The 12,827-nt window shown below is 50.3% G+C and overlaps 6 protein-coding genes across 6 annotated transcripts; 2 read left to right on the top strand and 4 right to left on the bottom strand.

The window, feature by feature from the left end:
- Positions 1-401: 401 nt before the first annotated feature.
- Positions 402-2,498, top strand: N7447_003073 (transcription factor TFIIIC subunit TFC1; the record flags this gene model as incomplete). Its single annotated transcript, XM_057227348.1, has 5 exons — positions 402-542; positions 610-934; positions 995-1,072; positions 1,123-1,231; positions 1,289-2,498. The coding sequence occupies 5 exons, from the start codon at positions 402-404 to the stop codon at positions 2,496-2,498; spliced, it is 1,863 nt and encodes a 620-aa protein (XP_057091364.1).
- A 409-nt stretch (positions 2,499-2,907) lies between these two features.
- N7447_003072 (uncharacterized protein) lies at positions 2,908-3,940 on the bottom strand (the record flags this gene model as incomplete). The annotated part of the gene is made up of 2 exons (XM_057227347.1): positions 2,908-3,794; positions 3,847-3,940. 2 exons carry the CDS (start codon positions 3,938-3,940, stop codon positions 2,908-2,910), a joined length of 981 nt encoding a protein of 326 aa, XP_057091363.1.
- Positions 3,941-5,267: 1,327 nt separating this feature from the next.
- Positions 5,268-6,410, bottom strand: N7447_003071 (ribokinase; the record flags this gene model as incomplete). The annotated part of the gene is made up of 1 exon (XM_057227346.1): positions 5,268-6,410. One exon carries the CDS (start codon positions 6,408-6,410, stop codon positions 5,268-5,270), a length of 1,143 nt encoding a protein of 380 aa, XP_057091362.1.
- Positions 6,411-7,229: 819 nt separating this feature from the next.
- Positions 7,230-7,664, top strand: N7447_003070 (uncharacterized protein; the record flags this gene model as incomplete). The annotated part of the gene is made up of 1 exon (XM_057227345.1): positions 7,230-7,664. The coding sequence occupies one exon, from the start codon at positions 7,230-7,232 to the stop codon at positions 7,662-7,664; it is 435 nt and encodes a 144-aa protein (XP_057091361.1).
- A 275-nt stretch (positions 7,665-7,939) lies between these two features.
- N7447_003069 (uncharacterized protein) lies at positions 7,940-9,242 on the bottom strand (the record flags this gene model as incomplete). The annotated part of the gene is made up of 3 exons (XM_057227344.1): positions 7,940-8,360; positions 8,463-9,138; positions 9,230-9,242. The coding sequence occupies 3 exons, from the start codon at positions 9,240-9,242 to the stop codon at positions 7,940-7,942; spliced, it is 1,110 nt and encodes a 369-aa protein (XP_057091360.1).
- Positions 9,243-10,637: 1,395 nt separating this feature from the next.
- N7447_003068 (uncharacterized protein) lies at positions 10,638-11,936 on the bottom strand (the record flags this gene model as incomplete). The annotated part of the gene is made up of 1 exon (XM_057227343.1): positions 10,638-11,936. One exon carries the CDS (start codon positions 11,934-11,936, stop codon positions 10,638-10,640), a length of 1,299 nt encoding a protein of 432 aa, XP_057091359.1.
- Between the last annotated feature and the right edge of the window lie 891 nt (positions 11,937-12,827).

Raw genomic sequence — 12,827 nt, 5'->3', positions numbered from 1 at the left:
GAATCTTTCAAATGTAAATTCGATCAATTGTCTTGAATTATTTCTTCAAAACATGTTTGGTCAGTTGTAGCTTGCAGCGACGTCGCCCTACGAGGTGATGAGTCAGCGGCATTTTGCCCCTGGGCGCACTAACCGCTTGTGGAATGTAGACTCGATTCTTTTCCCAAACCTGAGAGATAACTTGGGAGCCTTTCATTGTCGCGCAGCTGAAGAAAAACATAGAATCCCATACAGACAGGTGTATTGCGCAGAGATCAGTGGAGAAAAGTGGTGGTGCTGGCTTTGGTCGCATTTGCGCAACCCCCAAGAAACAACCACAACCAACATCAATTGAGACACAAGGCTGCGGCGAATGAGACCGCAAACAAATTATCCATAAGTCCGATATAAAACCAATCAGCATGGATGACCAGCGGGGGTCCAGAACTGCTCCCTTCTACGCGGTGCCATCCCGTCGCCTCGTCAGCGTCGAGCACCCTGCCGTGATCCGCAATGTCGATAAGGCGATCGAGACCTTGCAAGGCGATGCCGGGATAAAAACAGTGAGAATACTTCCCCTCTGAGAGAATGTTGAATATTGAACATTGAATATATGCTGATATAATCCAGATCCTGAACCCTGCCAAAGACGGCACACTAGCTAATCTGGTGTTCCGGCCAGAAGATGCCATGGCTCGATCGGTCCAGTCAACCATCGTTCAATCAAACAATGTCCTGCTCAAAATCACTGTTCCCAAGCGGACAGGACGGAAGCGCAAGAGAGGCTCGAACGAGCCTTTCCAGTTCGAGCCTCTCCAAGATGCACCAGAGCTAGAAGCATCCGAGCCGCCCCGGCGACGGATCGCTAAGGATCTCTTGCGCAGTCTGAGTGATAACCCTTCGACGTATCAGATTGAGCCGGTGGGGAGGGTTGAACGGACACATGTGTTCCGGGGTAAGTTCACCAAATGTACTCTGATTGATGCATTGCTGGTTTGCTAACGTCCGATATCAGGAATCCCTGATTTCGTGTACTCGACTACAGCCAGTTCCTTCACAAACCGGTTCCGAGACCAAATTCTCCCATTCGACTGTAAGTTTGCCTGACATGCTTGTCGCCGGAAATGTACTAACAAGCTAAAGTCGACAAAATGAAGCAATTTGATATCGACATGGCCAAAGGCGCCACTGCGAATGCAGATCTCATCCCACCACCATCATTCAGCCACGGAGACGTCCCGTTCCACTACATGTAAGAGCCACCACCTACCAAACACCAAGTCAACCAGACCACTAACGTCCCTCGCAGCTACCGCCAAAACCCAACAGTGAAGCAAGCAATCGGCCGCTCCGGCAAACTAGAAACCGTGAACACGCAAACCGCCAACAAAATCTTAACCCACCTAGTCCCCTACGACATCCCCGTGGTCCCATCCGAGCCACGGCCAGACATGCTCCCAATAAGCGCCCTAGACTCAGGCATGCTCCGAACAATCGCAACACTAAACGCGTTATACGAAAAACAACCCGCCTGGACCCGTCGTGGACTCCGCAACAACCTCAAAACCGACGAAGACCGGCTGAACCTCCGCCACGCAATTCCATACGTAGGCTACATCTTCCGCTCCGGACCCTGGCGCGACGCAATCATCAAACTCGGTGTCGATCCACGCACCTCACCCGAATACCGCTACTACCAAACCTTCATGTTCCGCCTTCTAGCACGAGAAGCCGAACTCGCACGCGACGGAGGCGGCGGCCGACGCCACAACGTCCCACGACCGAGCGACATGCGCACAAACGAAGACGAAAACACCAGCGGACCATCAACGGGCCATATCTTCACTGGCAAGCAGCCGTTCGCGCAAGACGGACGGATCTGGATGGTTGGGGAGATTGAGGATCCGCAGCTGAAAGCCGATTTATTCCCTGCCGATCCAGAACCTGGATTCCTGCGTAGTGAATGTGATATCGTTACCGATGGATGGTTTGGGAATGGTACTCTTGCGAAAGCGAAAGCTGTTATGCGCCATAAAATCCAGGCATTGATGGAAGGGCGGGAGCCGGATGATGAGGATTACGTGAAGGTTATGCGACTACCTGCGCATGCGCGATCTGAAGCCGACTTCCCGCTGTTTACGCTTGATCCTGATGTTGCGACGCAGAAGGAGATTACGCTTGCTACAGAGATTCGGTCGATTATTCGCAGCTCGCCTGTTTGGAGGAATTTGACCGCTAATGCTGGGTTGGTGAAGAAGGAGGCTGGGGAGGGGAGGGGGAAGGGGAAGGGGAAGCAGGCGTTGAAGGGGAAGAGTGTTGAGCCGGAGCCGGAACGTGAGCCTGAGCCTGAGCCGGAGACTGAGAAGGTTGAGGAGAGTGAAGGTGAGGAGGAGGAGATTCAGCGGAGGGAGATGTTGGCTGCTCAGGTTGTGGATGCTGCTGCGGCGAGGGATGCTGATGAAGCCGATGAAGATGATGAGGATGAGAGTGATGATATGGAGGAAGATGAGGATGAGTAACAGGGACTCCTAACTTACTCGAGGATTGGCTACGTCTACAAAAAATGGTCTTTTGTGCTCAAGATTGTCAAGGAAAGAATCGTTTTAATCATTGCTAAAGCCATGGGCAGACTTCGGATACATCGTGAAGCATCAGGCATAACACAGACAATAACTCATGAATTAGACCGGATAAAGAAGGTTAACCTGAGTGGTCGCAATAGTGAAGCCAAATCAGATACGTAATTCGTAGCAAACGTTATACCAAAACACCTGATAGGCTGAACACCAGTGTTTGAAAAGAGTCAAACACGAAGCAAAAGACAAACGCCAAACAATTAAGCAAATAGGTATATATTGGGGCCAAGCCCAGGCCAAAGAACAGCGCCATTGAATCAGATGCAGATGGAAGGAATGACAAGCCGACAGATCAAAGAGCGGACTTGGTGCTATTAGTTGAGCCCTCGTCCTGGGTTTCAGCGCCGGAAGCAACATCCAGAACCGAAGCAATGGAAGCAGTGACGAGGCTCTCCTGGGTCCGCGCCAGAGGCGAAGAAGGCTTCTTGAACTCGGGTTCATCATCGTAGACGATTGTGTACGAGAAGGCATTGCAGCCCTCGGCATAGTATTCAGCAGCATTGAGTTCACCGAGCGGAGCACGGGGCTCATCCATCTTGGGTGCCTTGCCAGCAGCAGCAGGGAGAGCGACAGTGGACTCAGCGGTGGGGAGTTCGATGCCCAGTTCGTGGGGAGGGATGTTCTCCTTGCCACGGGTGCAGGGTGGGTCGGACCTTCCCTCGTCGTCGCTGATATCCAAGACCGTGGTTGAGTGATGCATCAGGTTGGTCATTTCCTCCTGCTCGGTGTCGACGTGGATATCGAAGCACCACGAAGCTGGGGTCGGGGCCGTGGGAGCGGACTTAGGCTTGGGGGTTGTGGATTGAGCGAGGGCGGAGGCAAGAGAGAAGGGACGAGCGACGCCGCGCTTGGTGTATTGCTCTGAGCGGGGTTTGGCGATGAGCGAGCGGCGAGTAGCCGACTTGCTTGACTTTGGTGGTGGAGAGCGACCAGCGGGTTTGAGGATAGGGACTGATTTGGGAGTTGTAATGGAGATCTTTGAGGGGGTTGAAAGACGGGGGGAGATGTTGATGCGTGTGGAAAGAGCCATGCGGGATGTTTTGATTGGCTTGGACGCGCTGTCCTCGTCGTCCTCGAGGGTACGCTTTCGTTTTGTCGACAAGCTGGATGGATTGATGTTCTCTGAATCGTCAATGAAGATAGAGGTCTTCATTGGGGTGGACTTCATGGACATGGTACCTGGGATTGTGAGCTAAACCGTCCTCGGTACACCCAAACATGGGTCACATACCATTTTGGTTCTGACGATTAAGTTTGGAACGCATCAATGGCATATCCAAGCAGCCTAAAGGCTGACGAGTAGGAGTCATAGTGAGAGTGGCCATGGTGAAGGAGAGAGAGTTGTTTTGTTTTGGTCAGCGCCAAGTGGGGGAGGATTGGCGGTCTACAATAGGCACTAGGCAGGCCGATCGCAGGATTTGAGAGAAAAAGAGGGCAAGTGTCTGAAATGAATCAAATGAAATAATTGGAATTGGAATTGGTCGGATAGAATATCGATGAGACTGGTGAGCACGAGGGATGATTCGTAAAGACGTGCGTGATGAGATAGATATAAGCTGGGACGTTAAGAGCTTAGAGGGTTTTAGAGGCAAGGAGTAAAGGACATGAGGAGTCACAAATGGAGGGAGAAGGGAACTATTTCAAGACCATCTAAAAGCGCGTCGCGTTCACGGAGGGGCGTTTATGCAATTCCCAGCACAATCCAATTGACGGGTTTCATTCTTCTGTCTTAGAACAATGTACTCCATATGTAGATCCCTACGCGCTTTTCTGTATGCTCTATGTGGTATTCATAGCATTACCCTATGTAATTAATTCGATCTTCTTCTTTTCCTTAGAGTTCTCTATACAAAATAAAATCACTGCAAAGGTCAAGTGAATTCCTCAATTCCCCCCAGCTGAACACTGCATAGTCGCGTATCCCTTGAACGCGTCGGTCAGTCAAGTACCCGGTACTCGGCATCCCGGCACTAGCGCATACAGCGCGTAAGTACCAGATACCTCCCCGCTCCACATCTTGCACGTTCCTTCGCGCGCGACTTCGCGTTCACGTCTCCTCCTTGCGCACTGTGCGCTCATTCGTGAACAGCGTCTACACTCTGCACTAATAATATGCTGCATGAAATGTCTAATAAAACTATGCCAACGCATCGGTCGCCATTGGCTATACCCCCGGACTGAGGTTACCGGATGAAACCATGCACCGGCCGATCGGGGGTTGCTGGGGTTTGAGGTGAATCTGGAACATACGACGGAGGACAGTCTCAGGACAAAGTTTGGTGTCCGGGTCGCACACTCAAGGCTGGGGAATGTTCTCTGGGCTATCCAGGTGGTGTAAAGTAGGAATTTGCCCCTGAAGGCTGTTCCAAGGCGCAGAATGATGGAGGGTTATTAATAGGGGTATTACACCTGGGCGTAGACAGGTTTTCCAAGGTTTGATGGCACTTGCGCCCTCGTGGGCTCGGATCATTTCTTCTCGGCGTATTGCTCCTTGTTGCATTCCTCAAAATCGAGAGCTAATTCTTTCTGCCATTGACGTACAAGCGCGTCGACATTCTACTTTAGACAGGAAATGCCGACCGGAATAGTCCATAGAATTTTGTCTCGTGATATAATAATATACATCATGGCAAACTTGCCATGCCAATCACCTCAGACCTCATCCTCAAAAGGAATGCTATCCATGGCACCCCGACGTTCCACCGCCCGAGCTGAGGCGCGGGCAGCCAGACGCATCGCCTCGTCCGTGACAGTCTTATACCGGTACGCCTTCTCATCATCCGCGACATTCTGCCCAGCCTTGCCCTCCCCGCGACGCTGCTCACGCCACCGCGCCACTCTGACTGCGTAGGCTCCAACAAATGTATCACCTGCGCCAGTCGTATCCAAGACATGGGAGACATGGGCGGCTGGGATCTCGTTCGTGAAGCGCTGTACTCCGTCACTGGGTCTAGACGAGCCAGCATCCGCGGCACTGTACCAAACGCCCTTCGCCCCGAACGTGATGAGGATGTAAGTGACACCCAATTTGTGGAAATACCGAGCAACCTTCTCCTTGCCATCCAAGCCCTCTGCATCCGGAACCGTGCGAAGCAGTTGCTCCGCAGGCGGAGTCATCAGCTCAGCCTCCGTCTCGTTCAGAATCAAATGATCGACAGCAGCGTATACATCCTCGGGCAAACCACCAGGCGGCGCAGGTGCCGGGTTGAGCATAACATCTGGACCGCACTCGATGCCGCGCTTACCAGCAGCGCGAGCCTTGGCCTTGTAAGCTGTGATCTCACGTAGTGTCCCGATAATCGTGTCAACCGGGATCTCGCCCTGCATAACGATGACATCAGGTACGGGCGCCGCTAATGCCATTCCCAGTACCTCGGAGGTAGGCTGCATGCCATCGTAGTTTGCACCAGGCGAGAAGAGAATGCGGTTTTCACCGCCGGCTGACGAGTCTACTATGATCACTGCTACTCCTGTATATGCGTTCTCGATGACCTTCACTCGGGACGGGTCCACTCCGGATCTCTCGAGGGTGGGTCTAAGCAGGGAGGAGAAGTGGCCATCCAATGCACCTACTGCGCCCATCATCTCGACACTGACGTCGCTTGTGGAGTCCATGGTGCCTGTTGGCTTGGACCGAGACATGCGACCGCATGCCACGGCTTGGTTTGCGCCCTTGCCGCCCGCGCTGGTGAAGTAGGATGAGGAGGTGATTGTCTCGCCCGGGTTTGGAAACCGGGGCGTGACTGAGACCATGTCAGCGTTGAGGGATCCAATGACTCGGATGAGAGGTGCCATGGTGGGAAATGTGGTTCGGTTCGTGGATTACAAGTCGGGGGCTGGTGTGTCTTTGGGTTGGGCTGGGGAAATGCGGAAAGGGTTGGAGGGGTGTAATTGGCAGTTGGCGGAAACCTTGTAGATCTCAAAGTTTCATTGATTCAACATAGGGGAGGAATGACCGTCCAAAACTTTCGGTTAGGTAATTGAGAGAAAGAGCATTGAAGTTGGAAAGCAATTGGAATGACGTCTGGGCGGGGCCCATCGGATGCGGGATGTGGGGCCAACAGGCACAGTTCCGTGGATCCGATCTATGATGTACAGCCACGTCTATTTCGACAACATACAATATCTACAACATTGAAGAATAGCCTCGTCATTTTTAAAAGCAAGCTTATTGATATAAAATTTACAATGGAATAGCATTAGTGAAGCTGTATTATTTGTATTCCAAGTGACAAGGGGGAAAATGAGACCACCCAGCAAGAACAACACATTAAAACCTCGATTCTCACGCCCCAGTGAGACAAAAGAAAAAGAGGGAAAAAACCCCTAACTAACCTCCCTATCAACTCAGTCCACCACGGCTTCAACGACATTTATTCCAAAGAATGAACCACTGCGCCATAAGGAATGAAAAATACTAAGTTTCAGTTAAACTTAAAAAGACACCTAGTTAATGTTGTCACCGACGGTCAAGTGCATATCACCTGACCCGGCGCCCCTTCAATAGCCGCCGCCATAGTTAGCTAATGGATCATCTTCACTTCCCAGTAGCTTTCGGTGCTTACAGCTGGTAGCGTGCCCTAGCCAAGCCAGAGTAAACTTTGACGACAAGAAATGCCCGTCAACGTAACATTTTTCCTTTTTTTCTATTCGAGGGGCTCACGAGCCGATCCGGGGGCGCTGTGCACTTCGCCAGCAGCCCCAGCAGTGATCTGCGTCTGCGGCTGCGTCGACGTTACATCATCGCACATCATCGCACCAGCTGCCGAGTATAATACTGAGCCTCCGCAACAGAGCCCGTCAACGGCGTCACTGGTCTTAACAGAGAGTCGAAAGCGGAAACGACAAACCACGACCGAGGACAACCACCGTATGTTCGCCTCTTTCAGCCCAGAATTAGCCGCCGACTGCGACTATATTAATGCTATTGCCGACAAGGTCACTACAATCACAGATGAAGACAGAGACCCGAAGCCGATCAACATCACCAATCTATATCACAACCTGATTGTCTGTATCCATATTCTGAGGAATAAAGAAACGAGTTAAAAGGGAAATCTACGGTAAGTTGTGTCTTCGCCAAATTTGATAACATGTGTGCAAGCTTAAAGGAAAGTCTGGATGGTCCCCGTATATGAGTGTAATATAAAGTCAGGGTAGAAATGATACCGAATTGAGATTAGAGTGAGATTAGAGTGAGATTGATTTAGGACATTGAGTAACGTGAAACAGAGAATTAATTCAGATAGTTGTGGACTGAAAAAAAAACACTTTCTAAGTAAGCAGATTCAGGTGCAGACAGGCTTCTTTCGGTGGGTATTGAGTCATTTGGCCATTGGGCCAAGTGCCGCGTTCTTCAAGACGCGCATATGTTCGGCCGTCCTCGCAATTGCAGCCAACGCTGTCTTTCGAGCCATTGAATCTGCTGCCTGGTTGCCAGGGACTCTGCAATGACCTGGGCTAAGGTGCAGCTCCAGATGTACCCCAAGCTCACTCAGCTCTTTGGAGTACTTTGCGATAGCCTCCAATTTAATTGCCATGCCTCCATTTGGGGCATATGCTAGGGTCCCATCAATGCGCCTCAACGCGTTGCAGTCGTTAGTAAAGATAAAGACCTCCTTGGTCATGGTATGGAGGTGGGAACGTGTCTGTGCCAAATGTTGCTGGAAGAACTCCTTGTCGACAGAGTTGGTTTGGGAGACAGTGGCACATTTCTCGTTGATGGTTCCGATCGCCATTTCCAGGCTGCATGCAATAGCAAATAGCTCTACCGTGGTACTGTCATGAATAGGCTGGTGATAGTGTTCGCCTCTTCGTTGCCAGCTAGAAGACGTGGGTTTTTCCTACCAAACAACGGCGGCAGCAGCACATCCCGAACGGATAGATGCATCAGTGAAGTATACAACTCGCTTGCATACTTGTGTTGGAATGGGAAGCTGGTGAATCTTTGTTGCGATATTCTTAGCGATAGGGCCATTTACGTGAAAGACAAACCCAACGAACTCGTGGCCGAGCTGCCAACAGAACTTGTGGCCCTTCTCGGCTTGAGGCTTGCTTTTGTTTGTTTTCTTGGACAGACGGAAACGGATGGCTTGCTCGAGAGTTGAAGAGCGTTTTCTTTTACGTTTTCTTTTACGTTTTCTTTTATGGCGAGGCTTGCTGTCGGCTTGCACGACCACCTGTTGGGCTTCTCCCACGCTGGGCTCAGGCAACGGGTTGTGTGTTTGAAGATTCCACCGACAGAGTCGTTTGAGCGTAGACCTTGAGGGCTTTTGCGGCAGGGGGTGGGCATAGGGGTTGGGTCCGGCCACGGGCCCAACGCGGGGATCCAGAACGGGACCACCAATTGGCTCGCCAAAAGGCCTATCAGCAGATTGGGTGGTTGTCGTAACAGGAGCTTCAACAGTCGGCGTCCGAGTAAGATCGGCCGCATGGTTGGGAATAGGCGTGTCACAGGTGGCATCTTGAGTGCCTGGGGCCTTCTCATCAGCTGGATCTTGACGTGGCGCATCACCGGTGGTAGCTTGCGTGGTTACAGGGGCCTCCTAATTATCTTGGGCTTGACATGGCTTATCACTGGTGGTATCTTGAGTGGCCAGGGCACTTTCGGTTACCTGGGTTCGACATGGAGCGTTACCGGAGCGAGGCTGATTTGTGTGAGGCGGCAGAGATTGGAACAAAGGCCAGAGGCTGTGGATAGGCCCCGAATTGAAAGAAATCATGTCTACGCCGTATTTGAGCTGACTTGATGTGGACCCTAGGGCTCGGGATGAATGGGGGATGCGAGCAAATATGAAGCGCGGTTAGCGAAAAAGTAGGACAGGAAGAACAATGACAAAAGAAGAAGCGGAGAAAGGAACAGGACGGGGAAGGGAAAGGAATCTAAGCACTTGTTGCAAAAGTATCAAGGCTGGACTTCAAGACCTTTGCGCTACAGCGCCTTGGTGAAGTGGGAACGCTGCCTTTTGGCTCCTCTATCTAGTCTGAGAACTATTCCTTTCCGTTCATCGGTTTCATTTCTGTCTTTGCCACTTGCTACTACACTGCTAAGCTACATCCTTTTTCTTCCCAATCGAATCCACAGAGCAGTGTTGGACAGGAGCTTTTGCCCGGTATAGATTGCTATTGCTAGACCCGGAGACTGTCTCGTATGAAGTGTAAAGGTATTAACATTATCTTGAGAATAATCAACCACAATTTCCAGCACAGTAGGTCACACATTCAGATCCTACAAGACGGATAGTGATCACTGTCTTGAACAATGAGCAGGTCCAGTTGAATAAGTTGACACACAAGTAGTTATAATGGATTACATTTTCAAGGTATCCCGCCAACAATACCAGGGGATAGTTAGCGGTTATATTCAAAAGGAGCCTAGAAAATACCTCAAAAGGGACCTCTAGAAAGATGGTAACAAAGTTGGGATAACCTTTCTCAACAGGATGTACCAATAATTTAGATATTAAAGGTGCTTTGGAGTATGACATATATCGAGTTCGCAAAGTTCTCGTATTACAACAGAGAAATAATCTTGTGCTTATAAGGGCTTGTACAAAGGTTGGCGCGATGGACCCAAAATCATGCCGTGCACGGATAGGGATTTCCCTTAGTCGTCTTCAACTAAAATGGGTCTTAGCCGTAGTTACCGGGGGAGGTAGTGGTTATTATTGAGAGGTTAAATAAGACGGGGCTATTTTCTCCTACCTATATTCAACAGGTCTTAAGTTTGGAACATTGATTTCAAGGTTAAATTGCGTAATACATGCACAGGCAACCTAAGCGGTCGACTGTTCTTGTAAGTAGTCAACTTGAATGTTTCCAAGTTATACATGTGCCTTACATACTAGGTACGCCCTACCAATACCTACGGTAGGCCAAAATGAACTGAAACCGAGCACAATATGATTATGGTTTACTACTCAAGTTAAGATTTCGTCATATTACTCGTATGAAACATCAATTGAGAACTAGGTCCGCCCATTATCCATAGCTCTTCCCTGATTTGTGCGGGAGAAGTGGGCTTCAACTAGTAAGAGAGGGCGGGACCAGAGTGGCCGTTGTCGCTTCACGCTCGACAGATTGGGCAGTGGGCCATGACGTGGCTGTTTGGTGCATGAGCTCCTGTTGGGTGCGTCTCGCCATTTGGTCTGCTGCCTCGTTGCCGGGCACTCCAGAGTGACCGGGGCTGAGGTGCAGCTCAACATGTACCCCAAGCCCGTGGAGGATCCGCGAGTGCTCGCTGATAGACTTCAGTTGATGTGCGATATCTCCTTGGGGGAAATACCCCATCTTGCCGCTAATGCGCCTAAGCGCGAACTCGTCATCTGTAAACACAAAAACCTCCTTCGTCATATGGTGCTGGTGGGATCTAGTTTGACCCAAATTTCCTCGGAAAGGCATCTTGTCCGTACGGGGAGCAACATCACCACGTGTCTTTTCCATATCCTTGATTGCTGCCTCAAGCGTAGAGGCAATGGCAAAAAGCTCCAGAGTGGCCGTGCTATCAATACTGAACGGGTAATACACACCCGTTCCCTCCCACTCAGGAGAGTTGAAAGCCTGGGGCCACACAATGCCAGCTGCACCGCAGAGCAGGCGAATAGAACCATCGCAAAAATAAATCAATCTCTTGCGAACAGTCTTTGGGACAGGAAGTTGAAGAATATTATTAGAAAATTCTAAAGCCTCATCTCGCGTGGTAAGGGAGACAAATCCAAGGAAGTTGTGTCCTAGTTCCCAGGTGAACTTGTAATATGCGTTGTTGGTGTGTATTTTCTTGGAGGGTGGAGAGCCATCATCGGGTACTATGACCCTGCTAGACCAAGGAGCATTTCGCTTCCGCTTGAGGGCATCATTGCTCTGAATGGTCGCCGGTGGGTTTGAAGACTGGGCAGCCGACTGCGACTGTGTGTTACTGGGTGGGGCCTCTCCTCGAGGGGATTCGGGCGACTGTAACTTCGACTGCGCGTTGATAGGCATGGCCTCTCCTATCCCAGTCTCGAGCTGCTGTAACTGCGTGTTATTGGACGGGGCCTCCCCTAGCCCGGGCTCGGGCGACGGGTTCGAGGACCGAACAACCGGACGCCAGCCTAGTTTGCGCTTAGTGTGCCGACGTTTTGCCAGAAAATGAGGGCCCAGTTCGATCAACGCCCCGGGGAGAGATTTGAACTCACGCGCCCCAACAGGTTCACCGAGGGGTTTCAACACAGGCATGAGCAGCGGGTCGAGGATAGGCGCGGGAGGAACTTCAATGGTAGGCCTGGCAACAGGTCTCTGGGTAAAGGATCTGTCACGTCGCGAGGACTGTGGGAGGTAAAGCATATCGTGTACTGAACTTGAGATGGATTGGTCCATCCTTGTTGTCTCGTAGAATTTAACGCCACATGCGATGATAATGAGACAAGAAGTCTGATGAATGGGGCGAGAGGAAAAAAAACAAGAAGAAAGCAAACTACCCGTCGCAAATGTATCCATTTGGCCCCTAGCGACCTTTGGTCACAACGATTTCCTAAAGCGGGAGGTACGCTACATCGCGTCTCCATCTAGTCTGAGTATTATCCCTCTTACTCCACACGACCTCTCTCTTCTTCCATCACTAAAATTGCTACAATGGATCTAATCCATAGGTACACAAACCAAACGCATGGATCGTTATTGGAATGGAGAGCCCTCGGCCAATGTACCTTGCTGCCGCTGGACAAAGACCGAAAGCCCCGAGAAACCGTAAGGTGCAATCTATGGCAGCCTACTACCGCTATTGCGCCACCTGAGACTGTCTTATGGTTAATTTCGACCCTTCCTTGGTACACTTTTATGCTGTGCCTTTTGGTGCTTCTTTTGGTCGTCTCTTGGGGTGTTTTCTTTGGAGTATTTTAAGATATCATGTCTCCACGCATTAGGTACATGATCATTTTTTATTTTTTGAAGTTTCCATACTACTGTTTAGTGAGAAGGATAAGAATTATTAGTTGCAAGGTGTAGAATAGTGAAAATGATATGAATGTGTAGCCCAACCACTGGATAACTATATACTGTGTACTATAATATATATCTTGCGAGGTAGATTATTCCAGATTCTGGCATTAGAGATCCACGTGATTCAATTCTTAGGAATTCCACTTAATCCTCACCTTATAGAGTTGGTACATTCCAAAGTATAATAACCTCAGGTTATAGTTATCCCGCAGGCAAAATTGAACTGGCGCACTGGCC

Source organism: Penicillium robsamsonii, assembly GCF_028829455.1.
Source record: "Penicillium robsamsonii strain IBT 29466 chromosome Unknown utg000001l_segment0_segment0, whole genome shotgun sequence".
Lineage (NCBI taxonomy): Eukaryota > Fungi > Ascomycota > Eurotiomycetes > Eurotiales > Aspergillaceae > Penicillium > Penicillium robsamsonii.
This window is presented reverse-complemented; position numbering and strand designations above follow the sequence as displayed.